A 14,382-nucleotide genomic window follows, 5' to 3' on the forward strand; every position below is an offset into this window, starting at 1 on the left:
AAAGAAAAAGAAAGAAGGGGAAGAGAAGAAAACCGAGGGAGGCAATGAAAAGAAAAATGAAGAGGAAAGGGAAGGAGAGGAAGGGGCAGCAGAGGTAAGAGACTTTAATGTTCCTTTTAAAAGCTTAGAGAACATGCATTTTAGCAGTGTATGTATTTTAAGGCCCTGAAATCATGAAATCACCATTAGGCGATTCGCTTTTCTTTTGAAGTTTCCTAAAAAAAAAAAAATCAGGGTTTATTTATCATGAATATTCAATATATGTTTAGCTGAAATTTAAAATGCTGATTGCCTGTAATTTTGTCACGTAGCTTTTTCTTTTTTTCTGTGGAAGCCCATGTCCATCACATTAAAGGAGAACTCCGGTCAATTTTAACATTGAGCTCATTTTTTTGTAAATTTGGAGTGCTGTCAATACAGAGAACAACGACAAAAATCGGTGTTGCCTACACTGTGTTATCCTCTTTTTAAAATTTGCACCCTGTTGACTTCAATGGGGCAAGATTTAAACCTGCTTTTAGCCCTCTTAACATCCTTGATGTGACATTACAAGTGCCCAGCCAGTGATGTTATTTCAGCCAGCGCACATACCTGTATTTACATCCTGTTTTCGGTCGAAGTCCAAAGTAGTCGATTGTCGAGTTCATGCGCGTGATCATAGGTAACTAAACCTATGCGCGTGAACTCGACAATCTACTACTTTGTCAGTCAGATTCACCCGTGTTCACTCTGAAGGAATCACTCACATGGCTGGGCACTTGTAATGACACATCAAGGATGTTAAGAGGCTAAAAGCAGGTTTAAAACTTGCCCCATTGAAGTCAACAGGGTGCAAATTTTAAAAAGAGGATAACACGGTGTAGGCAACACCGATTTTTGTCGTTGTTCTCTGTACTGACAGCACTCCAAATTTACAAAAAAATGTACTACTCGGACGGCGTCGAGTTTTTTGGGGTCGATTCAGCATGTAGAATCAGCGTCAGGCTGTCGTTGCGAGAGAGAACTCTGATTGGCTGTTCAGTTTAGGTGTTAGCCCATAAAAGTCCTGGCAGAAAGCGATGCATAAGGATGTAGTGTAACGACAAATTATAATTTTTTTTAGTGTTGACAACTTAGTGTTGACTAACAATTGTTGCAAACTGGTACTACCAACAAAATATTAGTGCATTCCTGGAACTGGGCGTCGTTACACTACATCCTTATGCATCGCTTTCTGCCAAGACTTTTACGGGCTTTTCCCAAATCACTTGCCAAGTGACCTCGACGTCCGGGTTAGCGGTAGCATGAGCCATTAGGCAAGTGTTATTTAAATAAACTCCTGATGTACTTACAAACTTTCCAATGCCTCGTTTTATGAGCACAGAACCTATTTATACTACTGTAGAAGTTTGGTACCATTCTGGGCATTATTAGTGGGGTAATTTACGAGATATAACCTTGGTTCCATTAGAGCCTACATTAAGCCATTCGGCTGATATCTCTAAATAAGCTCAACCATGTTCAACCAAGGGAAAAAATCTCTCTTCTGTCCTCCTTTAGTCCCCACGCACTGCTGAGGAGGCCCGTCAGATGGAGGAAATTCTGCGTTTGGAGCGAGAGATTGAGCGTCTGCAGAAGAAAAGAGAAGACGGTGTGTCTATGCTATGTGAGAGCTCGAAACAAGAACTCCGATTGCGGCGCGATGCAGAGGTCCTGCGCGAGAAGAAGAAGGCTTCCCGTGTCGCCACTGAATTCCTCGAACTACTCAACACCGGAGGTCCAGAAGTCATCCCTGGTGATCCTAAACCACCTGTCTCCAGACCGGCAGCCGCCACTGAGGAAGAGGTAGACGAAGGCTTCCACGCAGAGGAGGAGTGCATACCCCTTCCAGAGATCCCTCCTCCAGCAGAAGGTCCAGTGGATCAGGAGATCTTAGCCACTCTGCCACCTCCTCCTGCCGCTTTCGCCGAAGGCACGGTAGCTTCATCTGCACCCAATGTTCCACCTGGGGCTCCGCCCCCACCTCCTCCCCCTCCTCTTCCTCCCCCTCCTCCCCCTCTCCCTGGCGAAACCAAAAAGGAAGATGGAAAGCCTGAAGAGGCTAAAACAGTTAAAGAGGAGGATGGGAAAAAGGAGGGTGAGGACGTAGACCGCACCAGCAAGCTGACCGCAGCGGAGTCTCTGCCGGACACAGAGGAACCCATCTACAGCGTCCCCGGGGACGGCGAGTCGGACTATGACCAAGACGATCTTGAGGATGGACAGAGCAGCATTGCGGCAACAGACACAGAACACGCACGCAAGTCCACCTGTACCAACGCAAGCCAGGAGTCCTACAACCGCAGTTCAGATTCAGTGAGTTTTGCAGAGAGAATATGCACACATGTTCTAAAGCAGTGGCCCTCAACATGGAAGCTGGGGCCCAACAGGGGGCCACTGCAGAATTCCAGAGGTAAAACTTTGAAATAAGTCTTTTTTTTTTTGTCTAAAAATTATTTAGATTTTGTTAATATCATAATTTTAATTAAAACGACGAAAAACACAAAAAACAGACATAAAACATCACAAAAAAAAAAAAAAATTTTGAACAGAGAACTACAAGAGGTAAAAATTAGCAATAGATAGGAGGGCCTTCAAATATTGTCTTGGACACAGGTGGGCCTTGGTGTCAAAAAGGTTGAGAACCACTGTATGGGACATTCCTACAGTGCCATTTGGATCTTTATAATGGTAGCCCAATTAAAGGAGCAGTTCACATTTCTATTCCTTTAAGTTAGCTAGTAAGTTTTAAGTTAGTAAGTTAGCTAGTATTTTTATTTATTTTTCCTTTTAAGTTAGCTAGTGTTGGGTTAACATACATATATTTGAATACTCGCACACTGGAATAAATGCTGGATAAACATGTTATCTCTTATTGTGTAGTTTGCGATAAATGCCAGATTTGTGTCATAACCATTCTTTAAAAACAAGACTAGAATCACATTGTGTATAAATGTGGTAATTGTATAGATTCTTTTCTGTCTTAGCCAAAGACTGTTTACATACCAAGACAGTACACCAGTATTGCTATGAATGCAAGAAACTGCAACATGCAAAATAGCAGCTCTATAAATACAAGTCCTGCCTTCTAAATAAAACAGCCAGTCACCAATTGGTTAAGATATGGCGTCACTGCAGTTGCTTTTAGAAGCATATCAGATATATAATGATAAATATGCTATTTAAATATGAGTTTGGCCAGCAGTCTTGGAAAATTCTGTTTATTTCCCTTTCAAATAGATAGGAGTTGGTCTTTAATGCCTGAAATATCTGCCTCGAGACATTGCAAATATGGCCGCCAAGTGAACTGTCTTTCTTTGAAAGGAACTGTGTCTTTCTCATCCTTCTTCTGGACCAAAATACTGTCAGATTAAAAAACTAATGAGTGCAAAAATAAACTTCACACACACAGAGGTACTTTCCAGGACAATCCATATATAAGTATTTTTTGTTATACTACTAGTAATACTAGTTATAAAAACATTCTACATTTTTACAATTTAAAAAAAATTATTTACTTTATTTTTATATCGTTTTTACAAATGTGGATATGCCCTTATGTCCCCCAGAATAGGTTTAGTCAGATTTAGCTCACTTCTGGGTACATATTAGTCCCCAAAATATGAGTAATTATGTTCATGCACATGCTTTCCCACTGGCTGATCATTCACTCTGTCTCTCTTTAAGTATGCTGAGAGCGATGATGAGCATGATGGGTACGTGGACACAGATGAGGAGGTATCCAACGGTAAAGTCAACATCTTGAATGGGAACGGACCTCCGTACTTCCACAGTTACCTTTACATGAAAGGTAAGAAATCAAATGATTCAATCTTTTTATACAAAATAAAGTCCCTAATGCAATGCCTCAACTATTTTGACTCCAAGGCCCCCTATTATTGTCAAATACATTAGAATGTAATACCATCTCACAAAAAACAGCTTGGTCAATGTTGTTCTCATGTTTTTGTCTCTTCTGCCTCATCCACAGCTGGGTTGATGATCCCGTGGCGCAGGCGTTGGTGTGTTTTGAAGGACGACACCTTCATGTGGTTCCGCTCTAAACAGGAGTCGTTAAAGTCAGGCTGGCTGTACAAGAAGGGAGGCGGACTTTCCACTCTCTCTCGCAGGAACTGGAAGATGCGCTGGTTCGTTCTGCGTGACTCCAAGCTCATGTACTATGAGAATGACAGCGAGGAGAAGCTGAAAGGGACAATTGACATCCATTCAGCCAAGTAAGTTTAAGAGAAATAGGATTATTGTGGTATCATTAGGTGTCAGTGTCAGATAGGAAAACACTTTTTGTGATTGTTGATTATCTTACATTTACATTAAATTTATGCATTTGGCAGACACTTTTATCCAAAGCGACTTACATTGCATTTCAAGGTAGCCTACACATTTACATTCTTATCATTTCTTGCTTTCCCTGGGAATCGAACCCGTGAGCAACCCATTACAAGAGCCACTGCTCTACTGTTTGAGCTATATGACTTAGTACAGTTCATTCAGAAACCCTAGATTCATCTGAAGTTTTATCTAGTTTTTGTTTATCTGTTTTTAGGGAGATTGTGGATAATCATGAGAAAGAGAATGCTCTGAATATTGTGACAGATGAGAGAACATACCAGGTGTTTGCCGAGTCACCAGAGGATGCCAGGTACAGAATTCTGACAATTGTATACCCACGTGTTTTTCGTAATTGGACCAAATTGCTCTCCCTCACTCTGCAAATTTTCTCTCTTTCTCTTAGTGGTTGGTTTACCGTGTTGAGTCGGGTCCAAAATGCCACACCAGAGCAGCTACTGGAGATGTCACATGAGCAGGCCAATCCAAAGAACGCTGTGGTCAGTGTCCTTAGACTTCATGCACTTAACCGTTAAACCACCTTTCTTTTATGACAACTGTTTTTTCTCTCTTTCTCTCAGGGCACACTGGATGTTGGATTGATTGATTCAGTTTGTGCTTCAGACAATCCTGACAGGTGAGTGTTGTCTTTGTTACAGAATGCTAGAAGATAGCAAAACTGCTGAAATTGCTTACAGCACTTAAAGTTGAAGTGTGTTATTTTTTCAATTTTAAAATACTTCCTCTTATACAAACATAACAAGCAATGGACTAATTTCACATTTCCGGCATTCTCAGAAGCAGAAGCCATTATAGTTGGGTAAATTTCTATAGTGGTGAATGGAAACTACAACAAATATAATGTTTTGCATTTATATTTACTCCAATAGCCAAAGTCTAAATCCACAAAAGTTTCTATGACTTTCCAAAAGAGAAAAAAAAATTGAGAAACTGATTACGGTGGTAAGAGAGAGAAAGACAAATTTGCAGTCTATTTGTTGAATTGGAAACAATAATGCAGTTAATTCGTTTATTTGCAATTTAATGCCAAGGTAATATAACACAAAATATACTGTTATTAATGTGCATTACATTTTTATTTTAAATATTTAAAACTAACGATGTTAATGTTTAATTGTGGAAACATGTCATCACTATGAAAAGGGTTAATAATAAGTAAGCCATTTGTTGGCTTCTTAAAAAGATCTTTGATGGGTATCAAAATATCAATATTTTAATGCTTTTGTTACTAGAAATTACACATTTCACCTTTAACCTTGTACAGCTAAATATCTGAAGATATACAGTATCTAAAGTTTTTTTCATCTGGTGCCAACACAACTTCCTTCCGAATAGGCCCAATTCATTTGTGATCATCACAGCCAATCGTGTGATCCACTGTAACTCAGACCTGCCGGAGGAAATGCATCACTGGATTAGTCTCCTGCAGAAACCGAAAAGAGACTCCAAGAGTGATGGACAGGAGTTCTTGGTCAGAGGTGTGTTACTCATCTGTAACCTGAATTTAGCTACCAAATCTAAGTGTACATTTTATGTGTGGATGATTTGTGAACGTGATTTTACCAAGTACAACATGTACTTGAATCAACATCTTTGTTGATCCTGGAAGAACGTTTTAATCAACCAATCAGATTTGAGGGACAAGTTTACAGTTTATGTCAAGTTTTGGCTTACATGTCTTACTTTGCAAAACCATGGTGCCCGTGGTGGATTAGTTATATTGGGTAGTTGGCATTAAATGTCCATGAGTCTTATTGTATAACGGACAGTGTATATTTTATTTTCTGTAACTTGTGACCATTTCTTTAAACTGTGCATGTGTGTGTCTGCGTGTCCTTTCGTGACACAGGATGGCTCCACAAGGAGATGAAGGCGGGGGCCAAAAGTTCTGCTCTTAAGCTGAAAAAGCGCTGGTTTGTCTTGACTAACAACTCGCTGGACTACTTCAAGTCGTCTGAACGTAATGCATCTAAGATGGGCACTCTTGTTCTGAACAGCCTGTGCTCTGTGGTCCAGCCTGAGGAGAAAAGGTTTAAAGAGACAGGTGAGTATAACTAGTTAAAGCCAGTTAAATGTATAATATGGAATCCTGGTGAATGTTACTTAGAGCAAAGTATGTCACACATTTGACACATTTGAAAAAAGAATTGTTTGAAATTACTGGGATGCATTTGCGGTATTGTTTGCAGTCTGCCATTAGTAGCAATTACAGACTTTACTTTTAAAGCTAGAAAAGTCCTTAAACCAATGAAATCTCTAGTATTTTGTTTAAATAATTTAAATTACACTACTTTAAGATTTGTTTAATGTTTTTGAAAGAAGTATTTAATGCTCATTTAGGCTGCATTTATTTGATAGAATACAGTAAAAACAGTAATATTTTGAAATATGATTACAATGTAATATAATTATATATTTTTATTTTAAAATGTAATTTATTCCTATGATGCAGAGCTGTTATTTCAGCAGTAATTACAGTCTTCAATGTCACATGATCCTTCAGAAATCATTCTAATATTCTGATTTGATGCTTAAGAAACATTTCTGATTATTATCCAAGTTAAAAACTGTCGTGCTGCTTAATGTTTTGTGGAAAAAAGTGTGATACTTTTTTTCAGGGTTCTTTGATTAATAGCAAGTTCAGAGCATTGATTTGAAGTAGAATTTTTTTGTAATAATGTGAGAAAGTATTTACTGCCACTTTTATGCTTGTGTGAATTCATTTATTTTAGAAAAAAGAAAAAGAATCTTACTGACGCCAAAACGTTTGAATTGTAGAACAGATACAGTATAATCTTACTAATAATCCTAAATTGATGTCAAATACAAATATTGAAATTGTTGGTTATATGCCATCATTTTGCATTAGTTTTGAAGATTGAATATGAACATTTTTGAAGTTATGAATGTTTTTCTTTCTATAAACTAAGTAACATGGTGATGCTGATGTCTGATTTCACTGCAGGTTATTGGAACATCATAGTTCATGGACGTAAACATTCATACCGTCTGTACACCAAAATGCTGAATGAGGCCATGCGCTGGGTGTCTGCCATTCAGGGCGTCATTGACAACAAGGTGCCCATTGAAACGCCCACCCAGCAACTCATTAGAGACATCAAGGTAATCGTTTTTAAAAATATAAGTTTAGTCTTTGCACTCACGGTCAGAATGAGTAAAACTGTTGTTTATTAAAAATGGTACATACATTTCTTGCCTTTTCTGACATTTGTATAGGAGAACAGTGTTAATTCTGAGGCTGTGGAACAAATGTATCGAAGGAACCCCATCTTGAGATATACTCAGCATCCCTTGCATTCACCTCTTCTGCCACTGCCCTATGGAGAGGTCAGCGAAAGCCGTGAGTAGCTTTCATCAGCTGAACACACAGAAAGAGACGGAAAAAGTTTATGCTGTTTATTTTTGTGCCGAGTAGCCTTTTGTGTTTGTACATCACACATGTCAAACCTCATTTCATGTGGCCCGAAAGATAATTTTATTATTCTGTGATCTTGTCGTATTTCCACCTCATTTCATGTAGCCTGCAAGAACTGATGATGAACTGATAAATTCAAATCTGCTCAGCACCTGACATATATCACAACTAACATGATCATTTTAAAAGTGTTTAAATCACAAAATACATTTACTTACACATATTTGAGAATCTTAATATCATATCTTGCAAAGGAAAACAAAGGAATAAAAACGTTTTAAATGACAAGCTTAATCACCATGCAAATAGGAATGTGATACGTTATATACTTCTTTCAGAGCAGAGTTCTTCATAAAAACAATAGACTGTTTAAAAATTCCCATTATGAAATATATGGAATTTTTTTATTGTCATCAACCAAACCATAATGAGTTTTTATACGTACTGTACATAATATGATTAAAGAAAAGAGTCATCTTACTAACTTACTACTCTCTCGCTCTCTCTGCAGTGCAAAAGGCGAAGGGTTACGGAAGCCTGCAGGATGAGGCAGTGAAAATCTTTAACTCTCTTCAGGAGATGGAGATAGTTTCAGACCCTGTTGCCATAATTCAGGGCATCCTGCAAACCTGCCACGATCTGCGGCCACTGAGAGACGAGGTGTACTGTCAGCTGATCAAACAGACCAATCACGTGCCCCAACCCAACAGCCCCGCAAACCGTGCACACTGGCACCTGCTCACCTGCATGAGCTGCACCTTCCTGCCCAGTCGTGCCATTCTGCGTTACCTTCGATTCCACTTGAAGAGGTAACAGAGAGGCATGCTTATTAAATAGCATCTTGGGGTCTCAAAGGTCATTTGACAAACACTATGTCTTTTTTGTGAATAAACTCAGGATTAGAGAGCGCTACCCTGGCACTGAGATTGAGAAGTATGCCCACTTCATTGGTGAGTCCCTGAAGAAGACAAAGACCAGGGAGTATGTGCCCTCTCAGGAGGAGATCGCCGCCCTGCTGATCAGACAGGAAATGACAACTACTGTGTACTGCCATGGAGGAGGGTCTTGCAAGATATCCATCAACTCGCACACCACAGCTGGAGAGGTGAGAGGAAGAGAGAGTTTTTTTTTATCATTTTAACATCTCTGCTTAGAATTGTAAAATTATATGACACAGCATGCCCTAAGAATTAGGATGAAAGAGATCTTATTTGTGCTTGTTTGTGTGAAGGTGGTGGAGAAGCTGATTCGTGGTCTGGCGATGGAAAACAGTAGGAACATGTTCTCTTTGTTTGAACACAATAAGGTGGCGAGCCGGGCCATTGAAAGCCGCATAATTGTGGCAGATGTGCTCGCAAAGTTCGAGAGGTAATGAAAATGTGACCGTTCATATGGTGTATTTGATGACTGAACTGTAAAATGACTGAGGCTCATCTGCACTGCTTTGCTCTTTCAGGTTGGCAGGCGGTGAGGAGGAGGAGGAGGAAGGGCCCTGGAGGCTATATTTCAAGCTTTATTGCTTTCTTGATGTGGAAAGCATGCCCAAAGAGGGAGTGGAATTTGCCTTCATGTTTGAGCAGGTGAATTGCAAAAGTACATTTTATTTTGTATACCCATTATAGAGCATTCTTTGTATTGATTCTCCTGATTTAAAGTCACCATGAAATAAAGATTGACCATTCTTGTTTTTTTTTTATCAAATATTTCAGTATTCATTATAAATGATTTATCAGTGCACATTAAGATTTTCTTAATTCATGTGCCCTCGTAATCTTTAATCAAAGTAACTTATTCTCCCACTTCCAACAAAATCTGGTCTCTTCTCTGATAACACTGATGTATGTTTGAATGTTTTTAAATTCCAGCTCACATAAGAATATCTTTATAATTGTTATCACTTTATGAGCATATTTATGAGCAAAAGTCTTAAATATATTTTAAATATATATTTCTTGGAGAAAAAAATATAATATATATACTCTAAGTGCTTGCTGTTGTATATTGCTTATTTTATGTATTGTCTTTTTTACCTATAGTCTGTAATGAAGTTTGATGATGATGTTGATGAATTATGTTTTGTAATTATATTTGCTAATATTATTAATTAAACATATTATAAAGCAGAACTGCCCAAAAATTATAACTTGATTTAGGGCCGTGTATCAAAGTATGTTTGATTACATTACATTACATTAACCTATATTATAATAAAAATCAAATTCACTTATATTCGGTACATTTCAATGCAAAAATAAAACAAAAATGTTAAAGCAAAAAGATCATTTAGAAGTGAAGATTTGCTTCAATTGCATGTTGTGATACAGCAACAGCAACTTTTTTGGTTCTAAAGTGATAGTTTTTTATTATTATTATCATTTCATTCCCCCTTATCTCTCTCCCTCTTTTTTCACCATCTCTCTTAGGCTCATGAGAGTCTCATCAGTGGCCATTTCCCAGCCCCTGAGGAAACCCTTCAGCACTTAGCAGCCCTGCGACTGCAGTACATCCATGGCGATGTGGCCCGTACGCCCTGGAGCCTGAGCAGCGTCTACCCCGTAGGACGACTTCGCACACGCATCTTCCAGTCCACTAAAGCAGGGGGTGCCGGAGTACCCGGGGCTGGTATAGCAGGGCCGGGAGCTCACACTTTGGAACGCCGGAAGACCAACTTCCTGGACGGGACGCTGAGACGCAGCTTCAAGACGGGATCGCTGAAGAAACAGCGTGTGGAGGAGGAACATATGCTGGAGATGTTTGTAAAGGAGGAGATGTCAGCCACACTGACCAGTGTGTTGGAGAAATGGAGTCGTCTACAGGGCATGCCTCAGCACCAGGCCATGCTCGGTTACATGACCATCATCAAAGAGTGGCCGGGATATGGATCTACACTGTTTGATGTGGAGGTGTGAATCATTTCTTTACGGCCCTGGGCCTGTGGTGGGGTTACAAACATCAGTAAGGGTTGATGGCCCTTAGGGCCACCATAGTGGTGAAGTGTAGGGTTTAGTGATAGATGTGTCCCCCAATAGTGGTTAGGGTTGCAAAATTATGGGAATTTTCAAAGATGGAAACTTTCCATGGGAATTAATGGGAATTTAAGGGAATTAACAGGAATTTATGGGAATAAATGGGAATAAACTGGGAATTTTCTCAAAGTTGAGGGTTGGCTCTTCATAGGGAACTTAAATATAGTTGAGGAAAGTATATTTTAGCATAATCTTGACTAAAACAAACAGAATGCCATTCAAATACACTTGAATATCCATGCCATTCCTCAATCACATGCACATAGCACACTGCTTACTGCATGGCTATGAGACCACACCCCCTACTGGCACTGTGCATGCCTCCATCACATGTACAGAAGCCCAAAGCACAAGACTATTGAAGGCACACATTTGAGCCTGTGGACTAAACAAAGTGAAATAAGTTTTGATGATATTATGGGGAAATATATTTATTAAATGTTTAAATTGAAAATATCACATACAAATGTATTCATCTAGTAGATAGCAAGCTGAAAAGTTAGATGCTAAATAAGCTAGCATAACTTTATTTACCACATAAGTAGGACTGGGCGGTATGACGGTATATATCGTTACCGCGGAAGAAAATGTCAACCGTAACAGATTTTTTTTATTCCGTGTATACCGCAACATGTAAATAAGTAGGCGTGGTTAACTCGCGTGCAGCGTGCGTGAGACTGAGACACTGATATTTGTCAAAGAAACATGAAGAAAGACCAAGAGGATCCCCAAAAAGGAATTACGTTTTCAAAATTAACGTGATATTTTAGGGGGGAAGGCGCAGAAGTCAACTAGAGCAGTGCAGCACACTGAAAGTTTAGAGAGACGCACATGCTCGCAACGGGGCTTACTTGACAAGAAGTTCATATATCAATATTCTAACGAATAGAAATAACCTTAAATAATGTATCTATCCGTCTCTTATGTGTACAGTTACTTTCAGAGTGGACGCGCAAGCGGTTGCCGTGGTAATGAATATTTCCAAAATTCCCCAGCTTAACTTCCCATGGAAATTTACCGGAAATTTTCCGCCCCTTTGCAACCCTAATAGTGGTCAACAAATATTGACTACTACTTTGCTACATTATTTTAAACCTATCACACTACACTTGGAATTCAAAAGTGGTAAGTGTAAAAATACAGGAAATGCAGGATTTCAATCATGACAACTCTGAGAGTAGTTTTGGCATGCTAATGAATATAGGTAAGACAATGTTAATGTATTTGGTCTTAGCAGACCAGACTTGCTACTGCCATTAGATACACAAACTGTGAACATGTATTATACAGCATAAATAGACTTACATAAATCCTGCAGCAGATCTAGGCAGGTGGAGCTGGCCTAGCCAGGACTAGCCAGCTGTGAACACTGAACCATACTATTTAAATGTTGAGCAAGCAATCTCATTGGCTGCAGGATCAGCAGAGGCCAATCAGCTTGTGCCACTTGGTAATGGTGTGATTGCTTGCAGATTGCATGTAAGGGCCTCAGCCTATGCCATCTAGAGAAACTCAATTAGAAATATGAAAATATACTCAAATTAAAAGCATCTTTTTATTTTAATCCTAAAAACTTTTAGCCAACTTTACCAGAAAAATCATGTTGAATGACCAACTTCAACAGTTAAATTTTGCATTTGAACAGCAACCAGAACAGCACTGAGCATCATAAACCGTAAGCCTAGTTATGGGAAGGGTTTACATATTGCACGCATAATCCATCATAAGCCAAGATTCATGAATTCATGAGCTGCTTTTTCAGCAGGGATATTTTCAGATCTTCCACTATTATGAGAGTACATTATTACATGACATTATTAATTGCATGTGTTTGTTTTTATATATCTGTCTGCAGTGTAAGGAGGGTGGCTTCCCTCATGACCTGTGGCTGGGTGTCAGTGCTGAAAACGTCTCTGTGTACAAACGGGGCGAACCCAAACCACTCGAAACGTTTCAGTATGAGCACATCGTTTTCTTCGGAGCACCTCAGCCCAGCACATACAAAATCATTGTTGATGAAAGGGAGATGTTCTTCGAGACGTCTCAGGTAACACGCTTCTGTGTCTCTGTTATCAGTGCAGAATGTTGTTACATTGCTTGTTTAAAAGCTTTAGGAGCATGCAAGTCTTTTGAGGATGTACACTACAGTTCAAAAGTTTGGCGTCTGTAAGATTTGTTTTTGAAAGAAGAGACCTATGCTCATTGCTCAGGAAGGATACATTTATCAAAAAATACTGTAAAAAACAGTAATATTGTGAAATAATATTACAGTTTAAAATAACTGTTTTCTATAAATGATAAAAATGTAATTTATTCCTGTGATTGCAAAGCTAAATTTTCAGCATCATTACTCCAGTCTTTAGTGTCACATGATCCTTCAGAAATCATTCTGATATGCTGATTTGGTGCTCAAGAAACATTTATTATTATTATAATGTTGACAACAGTTGTACTGCTTGATATTTTTGTGGAAAGAGTGATAAGTGAAAAGAAAGTTCAAAACAACAGCATTTATTTGAAATAGACTTAAGTAACATCATAAATGCATTTACTGATAAATTTAATGCATCCATGTTGACTGAACCTAAAATTCTGAAAGGTAGTGTATTTAGTGTGCAGACACTGGACTGTGAATTCCTCAAGTTCTTTAAAGTGCATCTTGACCAACCTGTCTTGTCTTATGTAGATACATTTCTGTTCCCTTAAATCACAGGTTAAGTGGCCATATTGTCTTCAACAAACCAATTTTATAAACCTATATTACAACAGAAATTAAGATAGCCTCTTACACTAAATGAAATTAAGATAGCCTCTTACACTAAATGAAATCTTTGAATCTAGGGCTTCTGATTTAGTCACTATATTCCATTTACTTGTAGTTTTTAAAGGATTAGCATGTGATTTTTAACTAGTGATTAACCAGTGTGTTTTGTTGTGTGCTTTAAGGTGGGTGAAATCACTAAGATCATGAAGGCATACATCAACATGATCGTCAAAAAGCGCTGCAGCATCATGTCCATCACCAGCAACAGCAGCGCCTGGATGAGGTGATCGACAACAGCCAGAGCTCAAAGTGTCCAGCAACACAATGTGACGAAAGTGAGGTATACTACTGACCGTTGATGATTGGTAAAAGAGAAGGAGAGCAGAGAAGAAATACTGGAATCCTGTCTGACCCGTCCTAAATACAACAGCACACATATTTATTTGGACCAATTTCACCTTTACGAAGCACAACAAAGCCTGGTAACCTGCTCAATGTTCCCACCCCTCACTGCCAGCACTCTGACTTATGACCAAACTTATTTATTTCCTTGCCTCCTCTTCTCTTCTCCATTTTGTTCCCTTCTCTCTATCCTCAGTTTTCAGTCAGTGATGTTGTACCTATCCGCCAACCACCTACAACTCCATTTACTGGTAGTTTTACTGAGGTGTGTATATTGTGCTTGTGTTTGCGCACACACACACACACACAGGTGTATGCTTTGTGGAGCACATACATTTTGTAAAGCCATGACTGCTGGAGGCCGTTCA

General features: G+C 39.0%; 1 protein-coding gene across 1 annotated transcript in view; it reads left to right on the forward strand.

Moving 5' to 3' along the window:
• Positions 1–13,899, forward strand: part of myo10l1 (myosin X, like 1) — a gene marked incomplete at both ends in the record, with an annotated part of 58,069 nt that extends 44,170 nt beyond the window's left edge. Inside the window, 18 exons of the mRNA XM_081380522.1 lie at positions 5–94; positions 1,540–2,334; positions 3,706–3,829; positions 4,010–4,253; positions 4,583–4,678; positions 4,772–4,865; positions 4,947–5,002; positions 5,722–5,864; positions 6,236–6,430; positions 7,352–7,509; positions 7,624–7,747; positions 8,334–8,631; positions 8,720–8,927; positions 9,054–9,190; positions 9,279–9,402; positions 10,246–10,725; positions 12,704–12,895; positions 13,795–13,899. Coding sequence (XP_081236648.1) covers positions 5–94; positions 1,540–2,334; positions 3,706–3,829; positions 4,010–4,253; positions 4,583–4,678; positions 4,772–4,865; positions 4,947–5,002; positions 5,722–5,864; positions 6,236–6,430; positions 7,352–7,509; positions 7,624–7,747; positions 8,334–8,631; positions 8,720–8,927; positions 9,054–9,190; positions 9,279–9,402; positions 10,246–10,725; positions 12,704–12,895; positions 13,795–13,899 — 3,663 coding nt within the window. The remainder of the gene's footprint in view (positions 1–4; positions 95–1,539; positions 2,335–3,705; positions 3,830–4,009; positions 4,254–4,582; positions 4,679–4,771; positions 4,866–4,946; positions 5,003–5,721; positions 5,865–6,235; positions 6,431–7,351; positions 7,510–7,623; positions 7,748–8,333; positions 8,632–8,719; positions 8,928–9,053; positions 9,191–9,278; positions 9,403–10,245; positions 10,726–12,703; positions 12,896–13,794) is intronic.
• Between the last annotated feature and the right edge of the window lie 483 nt (positions 13,900–14,382).

This window comes from Scardinius erythrophthalmus, assembly GCF_964197995.2.
Source record: "Scardinius erythrophthalmus genome assembly, chromosome: 12".
Taxonomy (NCBI): Eukaryota; Metazoa; Chordata; class Actinopteri; order Cypriniformes; family Leuciscidae; genus Scardinius; species Scardinius erythrophthalmus.